Source organism: Parambassis ranga, chromosome 21 (genome assembly GCF_900634625.1).
Source record: "Parambassis ranga chromosome 21, fParRan2.1, whole genome shotgun sequence".
In the NCBI taxonomy this organism is placed as follows: domain Eukaryota; kingdom Metazoa; phylum Chordata; class Actinopteri; family Ambassidae; genus Parambassis; species Parambassis ranga.
Genome location: NC_041041.1, coordinates 8,589,963 through 8,603,754, shown reverse-complemented (window position 1 = coordinate 8,603,754; position 13,792 = coordinate 8,589,963). Strand labels below are relative to the sequence as shown.

Here is a 13,792-nt window from a genome sequence, read left to right as displayed (position 1 = left end):
ATCAATACTTGGACTATTTAGACACAGCCCTAAATTACACTAATTTACCAATAAAGTCCGGTAGCATGATCTCAGTCACAACGTGATAATCTCCTAAAAACCTGGAGCAATTATGTTAGCCAGAGACAGACAGTGAGAAGAGGGAGATTGGCAGTTAGCTGGCAGACATGTTGGTTGAGTGTGTTGGTGCTGCTGCCAAAGCTACCACCGAGTGTGTCTCTTCTTTCATACAGAGAGCCTTTCCACTTTCTCCATCTCACACACACACATACACACAGCATTACGTTAAGATTTGTGTGTGTGTGTGTTGTCCACTGTCCGGCTGACTAAATATCTTTGTAGGAATCAGGATTAGGTTGTCTCACTGACACATAAGGCTTATGTAAAGCTGACCTACAGTATGTGGCACCACATAGAAGTGTGAACTGGCAAACTGCAGTGCTATATAACCTAGCTGGCACCTCCTCCTGGACTGCTCACTCCGACAACTGACTGTAAGAACATTAAAATAATGTGTTCTTTAAATGTTTCCTTTATATTCTTGTAGATTACATTTATGTATTATGGGTTTGTTTTTATTTTGCTCATTTAAACCCATCATTGTTTGGAATACTTTACAGGTAAATGTAGCTGCTGAATGCAGTGACCCTGCAAAACCCAGCAAAGGCAACATATGTTGTCCAGCAACACTTTAACCTAATTATCTTAATGGTTTTACCCAGAGCTGAAGACAAGTGTCACGTAAACCATTCATGGTCTGTGTTGATTAAATCTACAGTGGAGCACACATGACCTATCTTAGCAATGCAGTCTGAATGTAAAATTTTAATGTAAGTGAATGAAGGCCACAGATGGAAAGGCACACCTTTCTGAGCAGCAGTTTTTTTAGGACTGAAACTGCTGTATAGTCAAACAGGGTTGTTTCTTGCCAGGTGGAACATGGCAACCTTGAAGAGGACTAGCTTCTACTGAAGCATTTCTGACTCAACTGGTTACTTCTATGCCTGCTAGAGAACAGGCAGATCATTGTAAAGATTGGCACAAAGGTCCACTACCTCTGTAAGTCCTTACACAAACAAAATCAGTAATCTCAGTCCACCTTGTCCCTCAAACTGAGATTCACACAATCCATGAGTAATTCAGCACTGAAAAGGTGCTTTTTGCTCACATAAATGAATACAGATCATATTGATGCCATGTAGATATTGGAAAATAATCTACTGCACTATCAAATACAATGACTTCTGTCATGTCAGACAGGTTTCTGCATATCATAACCCACTGCACAGGACTGCAATGACTCTCCTAAATGTTTGTCTGAAGTCTTTCATCTATTCTGCTTCACAGTCAAGCTAGAAGTACATATTGGTCGAAAAAATAATCATGTCACCACACAGCTGAATTTGCTCCCAGCAGGCAAAAAGCAGGTGGAACAATCAGCTGGGTCCTTCAGGAACATGAGCCCACTCCTTCACAACAGCCTGCTGCCTGCCTGGCTCTGTGCATGACTCAATGAATTCCAGCCTCATCCTGAATGCATCAGGCATTTAAATGTACATGCGCACACACACAGAAGCAAGTGGACACAACAGTGAAAAATCAATAGCCAGCCTGTATATGTTAATGAAAATTGGTGAAGACTGCTTATGTAAAAAAAAAAAAAAAAAAAAATCTATCATGTATGAGCTCACCTTATATCCATCCAGTGTGAGGAAAGGAATCTCTGAGGTGTAACAACCAGCGCTTATTTCATTTGCTGTGCTAGGTTTATGATGGAGCAAATAAAATCAATACTCAACACCACCGGATTTATATTAAAATACGATGAAATCAACAGGATTATTTAACCTTAAATGCAATGACAGTGATGACAATAAAAACATGAACATATGGAGCCTTAATCTGTGTGATCAATCAGAGAAGGACCTACCAATATGACTCAGCACCGGTTTTTGCAGCTCTCTTTCTCTCTCATTAGGCTTCATAAATGACATTACTACAGGGGGCTTCCTCGCAATTTTTTTTTCTACAGTCACCTTCTGTTAAAGCTTGTGTAATAGGTTCACTACACCCTGATAGCCATAGACAGCCACCGCAGCAAGCCAAGTTCCCGCAGTCACCGCAGTATGTGAAGCCTTTAAGTAGCACAATGCAGACATTACTCGTTCAACCCATCAACAAAACAAGTGCGTAATTGGACCAGTACCAGGCAAGGCAATTAGGTCAATCAGTAGGTCTCAGAGATGTGGTTCTGTAGATCTGTTGCTTAGCCGTTTCGATTCGTATCAGACAAATTCCGCAACACGACTCATCTAAACCCGGTGACACCGCAAATGAGACGGCACACAGATTCATAAGAACTCAGACCCAGTTCCATAGACGAACAATGCGTCCTTTCTCCATCCACACAGGGGGGAGAGAGAGAGAGAGGGAGAAAGAGAGAAAGGGGAACCTCATCATATCAGAAATTCATTATCTTCTGCAAAGACCACCTAAAAGAAACAACATCAAAATGTTCTTTAAGTCGTTGTCAGTCCTGCATGTCTGTATTGAATTACAACGCTGTCACAGAAACAAATACGTGGAAATTCTTTACCTGTTCGGCGCAGTGTCTTCCAGTATAACTCTCGATCTGTCGGACACAGGAGGCACCGCAGCCTGCGTTTACCGTAATGCTTCTACAAGCCACGCCGATGGACAAATTATTACGGTATTCTTTTGCTAGAAATTACCACACACATTTGGCATTAACAAAAACGTGTCGAAGAAGTGCAAACAAATGACACAACATTATCCTATTAAGCTCTTTGCTGGTATTAAAGGCAGACCACGACATTTTAACACAGTTTTTGAAGTTTTGACACCGAGCTATAAATGTTTGACGAGATTTGTTGCCGAGCGTTAGCACAATTCGCGGCATACGTAATCTAGCAGCTAGCTTCTCTGGGATTTCCTGTTTGTGCGTTTTTAAGCAACGGAATAAAAACAGATAAACAAAGCAACATGCATTTTACTATTCTCTCACATTTTAGATAAACCCTTATCATACGTAATCATAAAATGCTTTAACATTGCGAGCACTATGCTTCTCATTGGTGTGATGCTAAATGTTTGGTTTCGCAATATAGTAGCCCGATATGCGCCTGTTAGTGTCAGAGACAGTAGACACTTGGGTAGTTAATAAAAAAATCTTACTTGCTTACTTACCCGGTTTTACTGCTTTGTTTGTCAATAAAATTAGTGTAAAAAAAAATAGGTTTAAAAAGCAGAAACTGGTTGCTGTGGATAATCCATATTTGTCTGTGCCAATCTTTACTGGAACTACTTTCTATCAAAGAAAAAGTAGTCCCTAATGTCACGGAAAGATCCAGATGTTTTTTATAAATATAATATTAGAAATTAATATTTTCTACACAAGAATACTTGACTTAATAAAACTATGTACATATAGTATATTATTAGCACATTTCAATATGTCTACATCAAACTATCTACATACTGTTAAAAATATTCTGATACAAGAGCACCCCCTGTAGAGTAACTGCTGTAACTAGTGTCCATTTGCCAATAAGGACCCAAACAAGCCAGGCATGATCCTACTCATCCTGCTATAGATGCTTTGCATTTAATGATGTGTCTGTAACAGTGTGTGTGTAACAGACTTTTGTGCATTTCTGTCATGTTTGTTGCACATTAATAAAATGTTTAGTTTAACAAGTAGTTCATTAAACCCACTTCTACACATTTAAACAGGTCCAGGGTTAAATATTGATCAGTTTTTGGATAATGTTGATTTTTGAATGTGTGAAAATAACAGCTGCAACATTTGAATGTTGTGAGTCATCAAAGCCCGTGAGAGTGTCACACAGACACATATAGCTGCAGAGAGATCCACAGCTCAGTCCAGCTGCAGTCTTCAGAGAGGTAAGAGCACTTTTCTTCAGCTGTAAAACTTGATGTTTGTGAGGATATTTATTTTGCTGACAGGAGGATCTGTTCATTAGTCACACTGTGTGTAGTTACTGTGGCGGTTTTGGGCACGGGCATCACACAGGGGGCGGCACGAGCAGTTGGAAAAAAATCAGATCGAAGGAGTGAGAGGTCTTACCGTTAAGATCATTAAACAACACGGAAGTTTTGGGGCCAAACTGGACAGACAGCAGAGCTGCAGGCAGAGAGACAGAGGACTGTAGTCTGATGCTGGACTGAGTTTAAGGCTGCGCGCTGTGTTTTTATAACGTCCATCCATGATGCTGCTCTGGCTCCTCGGTTAGCGAACAAGTTAAGTCCATAAATAAGTCCGTCTTTCAGTGACAGGCTGATTAAACTAAAGTAAGAATTCTTCTGACTGTCAGCTGGTTTTATGAGTTAAATTAAAAAGTGGGAATGATTATTTTTCATATATATTTATCATCCATCCTCTCTTCACTCGATGCCCACAGCCTGGACCATCACAGGTCAGGTATCAAAATCACTAGTTGCCCAAAGTGTTACAACCTTTTATGCTGCTTACAGAAATCTGAAAGCACTATCATTGCTAACAAAGAATTATATGTATGGATAAAATGCAGTCCTATTGTAGTACAGTGAAATATTTTCGTTTTGTCTGAATAAGCAAGGACATATGTTTGATCCAGTAGTGCTCTAGTGTACATGGCTTATGTTGTTGTAAAAATAGACAATGGGGAATTTATTTTTTATACCATTTCTCATCATATTTTCCATTTTGCAACCTGTCATGTTTGTTTTCTGTAATGTTTGTGCATGTTTGTTTCTCTCTCTCTCTCTCCTTCATCCTCTCTGTCCTGTCTCCCTCTTCTTCTCCTCTCTCTCCTTCATTCTCTCTGTCCTGTCTCCCTCTTCTTCTAATCTCTCTCCTTCATCCCGGCCGACTGTCAGCAGGAAGGTTCTTCCTTATGAGCCAGATCCTGCTCAAGGTTTCTTCCTGCTCCCTTAAGGGGGTTCAGGCTCTGGGTCTCTGTGAAGCGCTTTAAGACAATTTCTGATTGTAAAACGCATTATCTCCCTCGCGTTATTCACTGTAGAACCACCACTGGACTGACATGTCAGTGTGTTGCTGTGATGAGCAGATGTAAAAACACTTTTCCTCAGCTCTTCTTCTTTTGTTGCCTGTGTGTGAAATAACCAACTTCTGTATTTTTTCATGGCTGCTGTTATCGTTTTTATGATGTGTATGATGTGTGTTTATGATGTTATGATTAACAGAGAATCTTCGCTCACTGACAGGACAACACATCAGCAAGACAAATCTACAGTCAACACAGGATTTAACCGAATCTTTGTGGACTAAAAGACACCCTTGGATACCCTTGGACAGCACTATTTTGCATTTCTGCAAGTGCAGAGCAAAATGTCGATGAGAAAACTCTTTCCTGTTGGAGCCACTCTTGGCCCCTCTCACAGAATTGAGGCTTTTCTCGGTGAGGGTGCATTTGGTTGTGTAATCAAATGTTTTAACTCAGAAACCAACATGTCAGAAGCCGTTAAAGTTACCACAGGGCAAGAGACTGTCCAACAAGCAACGGCTGAAATGAACATACTGAGGAGTCTCAGCCACCTGGATGCAGACAGCTGCCACATCGTAAAGTTCAATGGACATTTCCTTCATAAGAAGGACATCTGCTTAAAATTTGAACTTTTGGACCAGAGTCTGCATGAATACCTGCGTGACCGACACTTCCAGGGTCTTCCACTCCTACAGGTCAGGACAGTTTTACATCAGCTGGCCACAGCTCTGCTCCACCTGCAGTCGGCTGAAATCATACATGCGGATCTCAAGCCACAAAATATAATGGTTGTGAACCGTCAGGACGACCCCATCCAAGTGAAGATTATTGACTTTGGCTTTGCTCAGCCCACCTCTGAGACCAACTCTGACACCTATGTTCAGAGTCTTCCTTACACGGCTCCAGAGGTGCTTCTGGACGCTCCCTTCAACGAGGCCATTGACATGTGGACTCTGGGATTGATAGCCGTAGAACTGGCTGTTGGGCGTCCTCTGTACCCTGCACCTGATCCTTATAATATGCTTAAATATATAATAAGCACTCAGGGTCAGATACCAGATGACGTCCTTGACCGTGGGAGTATTACCGAGGAGTATTTCCAGCCTCAAGATAACAGCAAACAGCGCTGGGCTCTCAGAAAACCAGAGGAGGTCTTCTTTTCAGAAGATTCATCTGTCCACAACCGCTACTACTTCCTCCGCAGCCTTGACGACCTTGAGGCTCTGATGACACACCTGTCAGGAAGCCACCCTGATCAGCCTCATTTCGTTGATCTAGTTAAACGGATGTTGCACTTGGATGCCGATCAACGCATCAAACCTATGGAGGCGTTGAACCATCCATTTTTCACTGCCATCCACCCTGAGACCAACCAAGGTGTGGCGTGCGTCAATATGGAGGACCTCCAGGCCAGTGAGCAACCATCCTGCAGCCTGGTAGCAGCATCAGAGATTGTTCCAATCAGTGAACAAACGTCTGCTATCCCTTTGGTTGTGCTGTTCAACAATGACAAAGAAGATATCTCCACGGAGGTGTCAAACCAGCCAGACCAACCATTCATTGCTCCTGCAGACTGTTTGAGCTCTGAACCAGACACCAGCCATGACACTACAACCATCAGCATCAGCAACCAGCAGACCAGGGAGCAACTGTCCTGCAGAAATGAAGCAACACCAGAGATTGTTCCAAGCAGTGACCTAGAGTCAGTCATCTCCTTGACTCTAGGTCTCCATAGCAATACCAGAGAAGCTGTTCTGGAGCAAAGCAACAAACATGTCTCCATAGAAATAGCAGGACACAGTGATGCTTCAGATGAAGATCAGGTTGAGAATGGTGGATGCTTTTGGCACATCATAAGAAAAGTGATAGATGCCTTCCACTACTACTTCTGCTGACCAGCAACAACAAAACCTATGTAAGTTCTAATTTTATTTTATTTTTTTTATTTTATTTTTTATTTTTTATTTTTCTATTTTCTATTTTCTATTTTCTATTTTCTATTTTCTATTTTTATTTTATAATAAGAATAGGAATAAGAATAAGAATGACTCCAGACGACGTTGCTCCTCCCCGCTCCGCCAGAGGGCGGACTCCAGACGATGTCGCTCCTCCCCGCTCCGTCAGAGGGCGGACTCCAGACGACGTCGCTCCTCCCCGCTCTGGTGGGGTTCTGCTCCCGGCTTCCTGTCCTGACCTTAGTGGTCCACCGCTCCCGAGCCTCTGCTCCGGTCCTGGTGGGCCTCCTCTCCTGAGTCCTCGTCCTGACCCCGGCGGTCCACCGTCCCCGAGCTCCGGTCCTGGTGGGCCTCCTCTTCTGAGGGCTCGCCCAGACCCTGTTGACCCCGACGCCGGTGGTCCTCCCTCAGTTCTGGTTTCTGCTATATTCAGTGGGAAACCGGCCCACTACTACTTCTGCTGACCAGCAACAACAAAACCCATGTACATAAGTTCTAATTTTATTTTATATTTTTTATTTTATATTTTTATTTTATAATAACAATAGGAATAAGAATAAGAATGACTCCAGATGACGTCGCTCCTCCCCGCTCCGCCAGAGGGCAGACTCCAGACAACGTCGCTCCTCCCCGCTCCGTCAGAGGGCGGACTCCAGACGATGTCGCTCCTCCCCGCTCTGGTGGGGTTCTGCCCCCGGCTTCCTGTCCTGACCTTAGTGGTCCACCGCTCCCGAGCCTCTGCTCCGGTCCTGGAGGGCCTCCTCTCCTGAGTCCTCGTCCTGACCCCGGCGGTCCACCGTCCCCGAGCTCCGGTCCTGGTGGGCCTCCTCTTCTGAGGGCTCGCCCAGACCCTGTTGACCCCGACGCCGGTGGTCCTCCCTCAGTTCTGGTTTCTGCTCTATTCAGTGGGAAACCGGCCCACTACTACTTCTGTGGACCAGCAACAACAAAACCCATGTACATAAGTTCTAATTTTATTTTATTTTTTTATTTTATATTTTTATTTTATAATAAGAATAGGAATAAGAATAAGAATGACTCCAGACGACGTCGCTCCTCCCCGCTCTGCCAGATGGCGGACTCCAGATGACGTCGCTCCTCCCTGCGCCGTCAGAGGGCGGACTCCAGATGACGTCTGGTTACCTGTCCGGACCCCGGATGGTCCTCGGTTCTGGCTTCCTGTCCGGACCCCGGAGGGTCCTCGGCTCCGGTTTCCAGCCTGGACCCCGGTGGGTCCTCTGCTCCAGCGCCGGTCTCCAGCCCGGACCCCGGTGGGTCCTCCTCCTCGTCTCTACCGACCTTCTTCCCGGACCCCAGTGGGTCCTCCTCCTCATCTCTGCCGATCCTCTGCCTGGACCCTGGAGGGTCCGCATCTTCGTCCTCGCTGGTCTTCTGCCCGGACCCGGAGGGTCCGCTGCCTCGTCCTCACTGGTCTTCTGCCCAGACCCCGGAGGGTCCGCGTCTCCATTCCTGGTGGTCTTCCAACCGGACCCTGGAGGGTCCGCGTCTCCATCTCTGCTGGTCTTCCAACCGGACCCTGGAGGGCCCATGACTCTGCCTCCACTGGCCTTTTGCCCTTCTCCCTGCCTCTGTTGGGCATCTGTCAGGACCCAGAAGGTCCCAGACCCCTGACTGTTTTGGTCCCCTGGCCATTTTGACTCTGTTTTGGCCCCCTGGCCAGTTTGACTTCTGAACCTTGTCGTCCTCCTGAACTTTTTTTGTTTAAACTCTGGTTGCTGTTATTTTGTTTGTCCCTCCTCCTTGTTTTGTCCCTCCTCCGGTCCTCCCCCCCACCCCCCCAGCTTGGTTTGGACTCTCCTGCTTCGCCTGGAAGCCGTCACTTGAGGGGGGGGTACTGTCATGAGCCGGTGTTCTGATCATCATCATCATTGTTTTGTAGTCATTTTGCTTTTGCCTGTCATTTTTAGATTGATTCCTTCCTCTTATTTTATTATTATTTAGCATCTTCTCTCTTCTCGTCTCCTCTTGTCTTCCCTGCTGTTCCTCCTCCCTCCTGTTCTCTGCTCCTCAGTCCTTCCCTCTCTCCTCCTCTAGCCTCCTCCCTGAATATCAGCTCCTCCCTGATTGTGTTCACCTGTGTCTCACCCTCCGTATTTGAGCCTTGTGTTTTCCTTTGTCTTCGTCGGATCATCCTCTGGTTACCCTTCATCTCCTGGTTAGTTTTGAGTTATTTTTCCCTGGTATTTACTTTGTCTTTTGGACTTGGCTTCAGTTTTTTAGGAGCTCACCTTTTGTTCACCTGCTCTCCTCATCTGTATTTAGTTGTTTTGCTGGAATAAAGCTCCCTTTTGTTTCACTTTGATTTTGTCTGCGTTTGGGTCCTTAAACACTCCACATGACAGTTTCTTTTTTATTATTTTATTGAACATACATTTTTATTGGACGGTTTAGATTTCAAAATGATTAAATTTTGGACATTTAGTGCAATTAATATTCAGTTGAACTGAAGGGGGGTCAAAACTAAGCTCAAATCATGAGGAGATATTTAAAATAATCATCTGTTTGCTGCTTTCAGTAGGTGTACACATGCACAAATTTGACTTGGAATTCCAAAACGTACACAATTTACTTGTTTTGTTTAGTTGACAGAGAGTATTTTCCCAAAGTTCAACCAAGTGTGGTATATAATACCGTAATATATAAAAACAAAATTCACTTGATCATCCACCAGACTCAGTCAACAGCACATTCTAAAATGTACTGCATGTTTCCAAGGTTTTTAAGAGGAAACATGTGGAATTAAAATAACTAGAATATACAGTTCTTAGAGAAACTGCAGTGTGATCACTGAAACCCTTTCACAGCTTGCTTGGACATGAGCTATGGCTACCAAAACATATTTGTCACATGTTAGCATGTGTGTTTCTTTCTCATTAAGCCCGTGTCAGCACACAGGTCTGATGAAAGTTAAACAATGGGTCCAAAAATCAAGGTTTAACCTCAGAGACTCTGAATTTGACACCAGGGCCTCACACAAAGTACAAAAACATGCAGCTATAAAGCACACGTGGCTTCTTCAGTTCTGCTACTGTTCTGGTGTGGAGGAGCACTCACATGCTTTGATGTGTCACAATAGAACACCACACAGGTGTTATTATACTGCACACAGAGGCCTGGTATCCAGGAGCTATACCTTCAACAGGAGCAGTCTTGGGATCAGATACGCTCTTCATACGTAGCGGAGGACCATCTGGGGTGATCAAATAAATATTTAACTTTATAATATAAAATGTTTTATTGCTGCCTTCACTGGTAATGCCAGCATGACTTCAAATCTGTACATTACATATTTTAAATCGCCAAAAGGCCTTTGACAACAGGGTAAGCTATGCAGACTGCCATCCATACTCAACTCGGCTGTGACCCCCACACTGGGAGAGTGGCTCCAACAGATCCCAGGAACAACATCAGAGCTCTCAGTCCAGAAGAGTGCAGTGCTTGGAACAGCTAAGATACTGTGAAGAACCCTCAAACTCCCAGGACTCTGGGAGAGGACCTGAGATTGAGGAAGACACACACACCACCCATAAGGGTGCAAAGGGAAATTTTGTTATGCCAGCGGCCCTAGTTAATCAGACGTCTGTGAAATCAGCCTGTCCAGTAGGAAGCAACACTGATTGTGGATCAATTTCAGCTGCTGCTGTGCAAATGGAACAGACAACAGGTGGAAATGAGAGGCAGTTATCAAGACAAGCCCTATAAAGGAGGGTATCTGATATAATATTTGATACTACTTTTATACTCATTAGTAATTCCAGATTAATGTGTCCTTTAGTAGAGAGATTTTATTTTTATGTAACTTAATCTTCACTCATCTCTGATTTTTTTTTTTACTCCATCTTTACCATCATTGCTGTTGAGTATGATATTACCCATTTCCACATGACACCATCAACACTATAAGTGTGTTTTATTATCAAATATATAGCAACAACAAAACCCATTGTAGAAGTATATAAGGTTATTTACGCATTGACATGATATAGAGCACATATGTACTTGATTATATACGCTTACACTCAGAGAAAAACACATCTATAACTCTTACAAAGAGTTACGGAGGAACCCTTTGATGAGGTACATAAGTTCTAATAAGAAATAATGTAAAATATTAAATATTTGTTCATGTCTTTATCAATGTCATTTAATCAATTCAAATCCGTCAGTCTCTTACAGAATGTCACTCTGTCCACCAGATTGGCCAATTGCCAGTCTGGACTGGAGCCCTGACAAGCAGGGCCTGTGTGTGTGTTCAGGTTTTGACCAGTCGGTCCGTGTACTCATCACCACCAAACTCAATGTGCTGTGAAGAGGTAGGCTGCAGCAATGGTTCATTTGTAGGAAATGAGACACATAGCCTCTGGCTTAGAATAATTGGGGATCAAGCTTTCATGTCTTTCTGTTTTATGTTGCTGTTTTTGCAGGAGGCTCACTGAAAACACCTGGTTTTCATTGCACTGTTGCTGAACATTGTGCTATTGTTAATAATGTATTTTTTATACATTGTATTGAGAACCTTGTGTTTTCTTTTGGAGATAAGATAAGATAGATTAAATGTGCTTTTGGAGAAAAAATATACTTCTCAGCATCTTTTTCCCTCTGTGGGCCCAATCTTAAGTCCTAATCTTAAACTGGTGGGTAACATATCCAGCATTTGAACCTAAAGAAATCCTGCAGCTCACCATCATCCTCCTGTCCTTTATATCTTTGTTATTGATGTTATTGAGTTTATATGTGCATTTAATTCAGCTTCAGTACAGATATAGATCAGTTGAAATGTAATCTCCGTGTTAAGAAAGGGGGATGTAGTATATAGTGCCGCGGATATATGCGACATGCATTAGGTGTGGAGCGCGGAGCGTTAGTTGTTACCATAGTAACTGGATGTTTGCTGGTAATAAAAATAAAAATAAAACATTTTGTCAGTTTTGCCTGACAGTCAGTAATTAATCAACCAACATCTGCACTCTAAGGTCTTTTTTATTTGTTAGGAAATGAGGAGAATGACATTAAATGCTCAAATTTGTGAACCAAACTTTTTGTTAGTTCAGTAGTGAGGTTCTCCATGATTGAAAATGAAAATTTGTCTTGATGACCGTTTACACGGGGTGCCATCCCTGGGAAATAGGAAGTTAGCCATTTGCTGATAATTCATTAGCACAAGTTGTACATGCCAGAAAAAAGGGCGTAAAATCCAAATTACTCCAGCAGAGCTTTAACTGAACTGCTAATACTTGTTACCAAATAAAACTGAAAAATGCTCAGAGATCAGACAACCTAGGCAAACTAATATGAGGACCCAATTACATTGCACCACATCTATTCCCCTTGTAACTTTGTCTCGATTTTACTTCTAAAACTTTCTCAAGCATAAAGACATTATTATCAACTCTCTGTGTGCTCTCTGCTTAAGTGCTCCCTTTTTTCTGCCACTTTAGCAAAGATTAAAAGCAGAAGTGAGCTCCTGCTCTCCTCAGCCCCAACACTCCATCTTAGTTTGCGCTGTTGAACGACCTGTGTTCCTCTCTTTAAATGCCCACCTCTGCGTGATGGGTGTCCCCAGCTGTGGACCATCAAAAGAAGGAGTGTTTTTGCTCCCCTGTGCATGCAAAAGTGAATATGGAGATTCCACAGACTGTAAAAAGTCATATAGAGAGTGATGTCTGCAAACAACAAATCAGCTTCTCCCTGTCTGTAATACATATCCCCCTGTCCAGCCCTGGAGATCAGTTGGAGATCCTAGGCATAAGCTCATGTGTAAATTTGCTGTGCAGCTCTGAGGACACGTTGCACTGACAGACAGCCGATAAAAGCTACCATTAAAACTGCATTTGGGGCCTTTTCTTTTTCGTTTTTTTACTACTTTAAGCACAAACACCTGTTTAGCCATCTGCTGTTTTAGTGTTAGTTGTAGTTCCCTTCGCTCCATCTAATAATCTAATATAAAATCCTATTTCATTATACATAAATGAAAAAAATTCTGATATTAACCACAAGTGCAGGTCAGCAGGAGCTTAAAGAGATGCTGTAGGTTGGAGGTAAAACACTTCTAGAGGCAGAACACTTAAAAACACTTAAACTCTTGTTAACAATGAGTCCTACAACATATAGTAGCAGTAAGGTCATGACAGTAATGTAAACTAGATGGATTATAGTCTGTTAAATATCACAGACATAAATGACATTTTTGAATCAGAAAAAATATACACCTAAGCTATAAACTGTAAAATTAGCATTGAACCTGTGGTGAACATTGGTTTGCATTTCCTGAAGAAAATGCAAGTTTGTTTGCCACAGCATCCATGGCAACCTGAACCTGAGCAGTCTACTCAGAGGAGACCTCAAAAGTCCCCGGCCATTTGAAGATGGAGCTGAATTTCCAAATTCTGTATACAAGTTTTGAAGACCAAGATGTTGGAAGTATTTTAAGCTTCGAATGGTTTCTCTATCTTGTAATTTGTAGGAGTAGCATTTTGCAGAAGACATGGAAAATGTTTAATATCTTTAATATTATAATATTTGCAATTATTATTGACAGTTTCAGGGAATGTCCTGAATGAGCTGAATCTTTTGATGTTTGAATGGTTTGAATCAGCCCATGCATTCTGAAGATATGCTGAGCCAAAAAACGTGCAGAATAATATTAATAAAAGAGTTTGGTTGCTGGGCAACCAAACTAATTACAATCATGTTTCATAGTTGTGTGTGTGTGTGTGTGTGTGTGAATGTATGTTTTAAATCTAGCTCATGTTCTCTGCAATATGGCCCCCATGTGGCTAGTATCTGTCG

General features: G+C 42.7%; 2 protein-coding genes across 7 annotated transcripts in view; one reads left to right on the top strand and one right to left on the bottom strand.

The window, feature by feature from the left end:
- map2 (microtubule-associated protein 2) overlaps positions 1-2,652 on the bottom strand; it is a 64,942-nt gene extending 62,290 nt beyond the window's left edge. For all 6 annotated transcript variants that reach the window (XM_028393355.1, XM_028393356.1, XM_028393357.1 and 3 more), the window contains exon 1: positions 2,597-2,652. The gene's annotated coding sequence lies outside the window, so the exon portion shown is untranslated. The remainder of the gene's footprint in view (positions 1-2,596) is intronic.
- A 2,839-nt stretch (positions 2,653-5,491) lies between these two features.
- Positions 5,492-6,922, top strand: LOC114453735 (homeodomain-interacting protein kinase 2-like). The gene has a single exon (XM_028433624.1). It carries the CDS (start codon positions 5,492-5,494, stop codon positions 6,920-6,922), a length of 1,431 nt encoding a protein of 476 aa, XP_028289425.1.
- Positions 6,923-13,792: the final 6,870 nt, after the last annotated feature.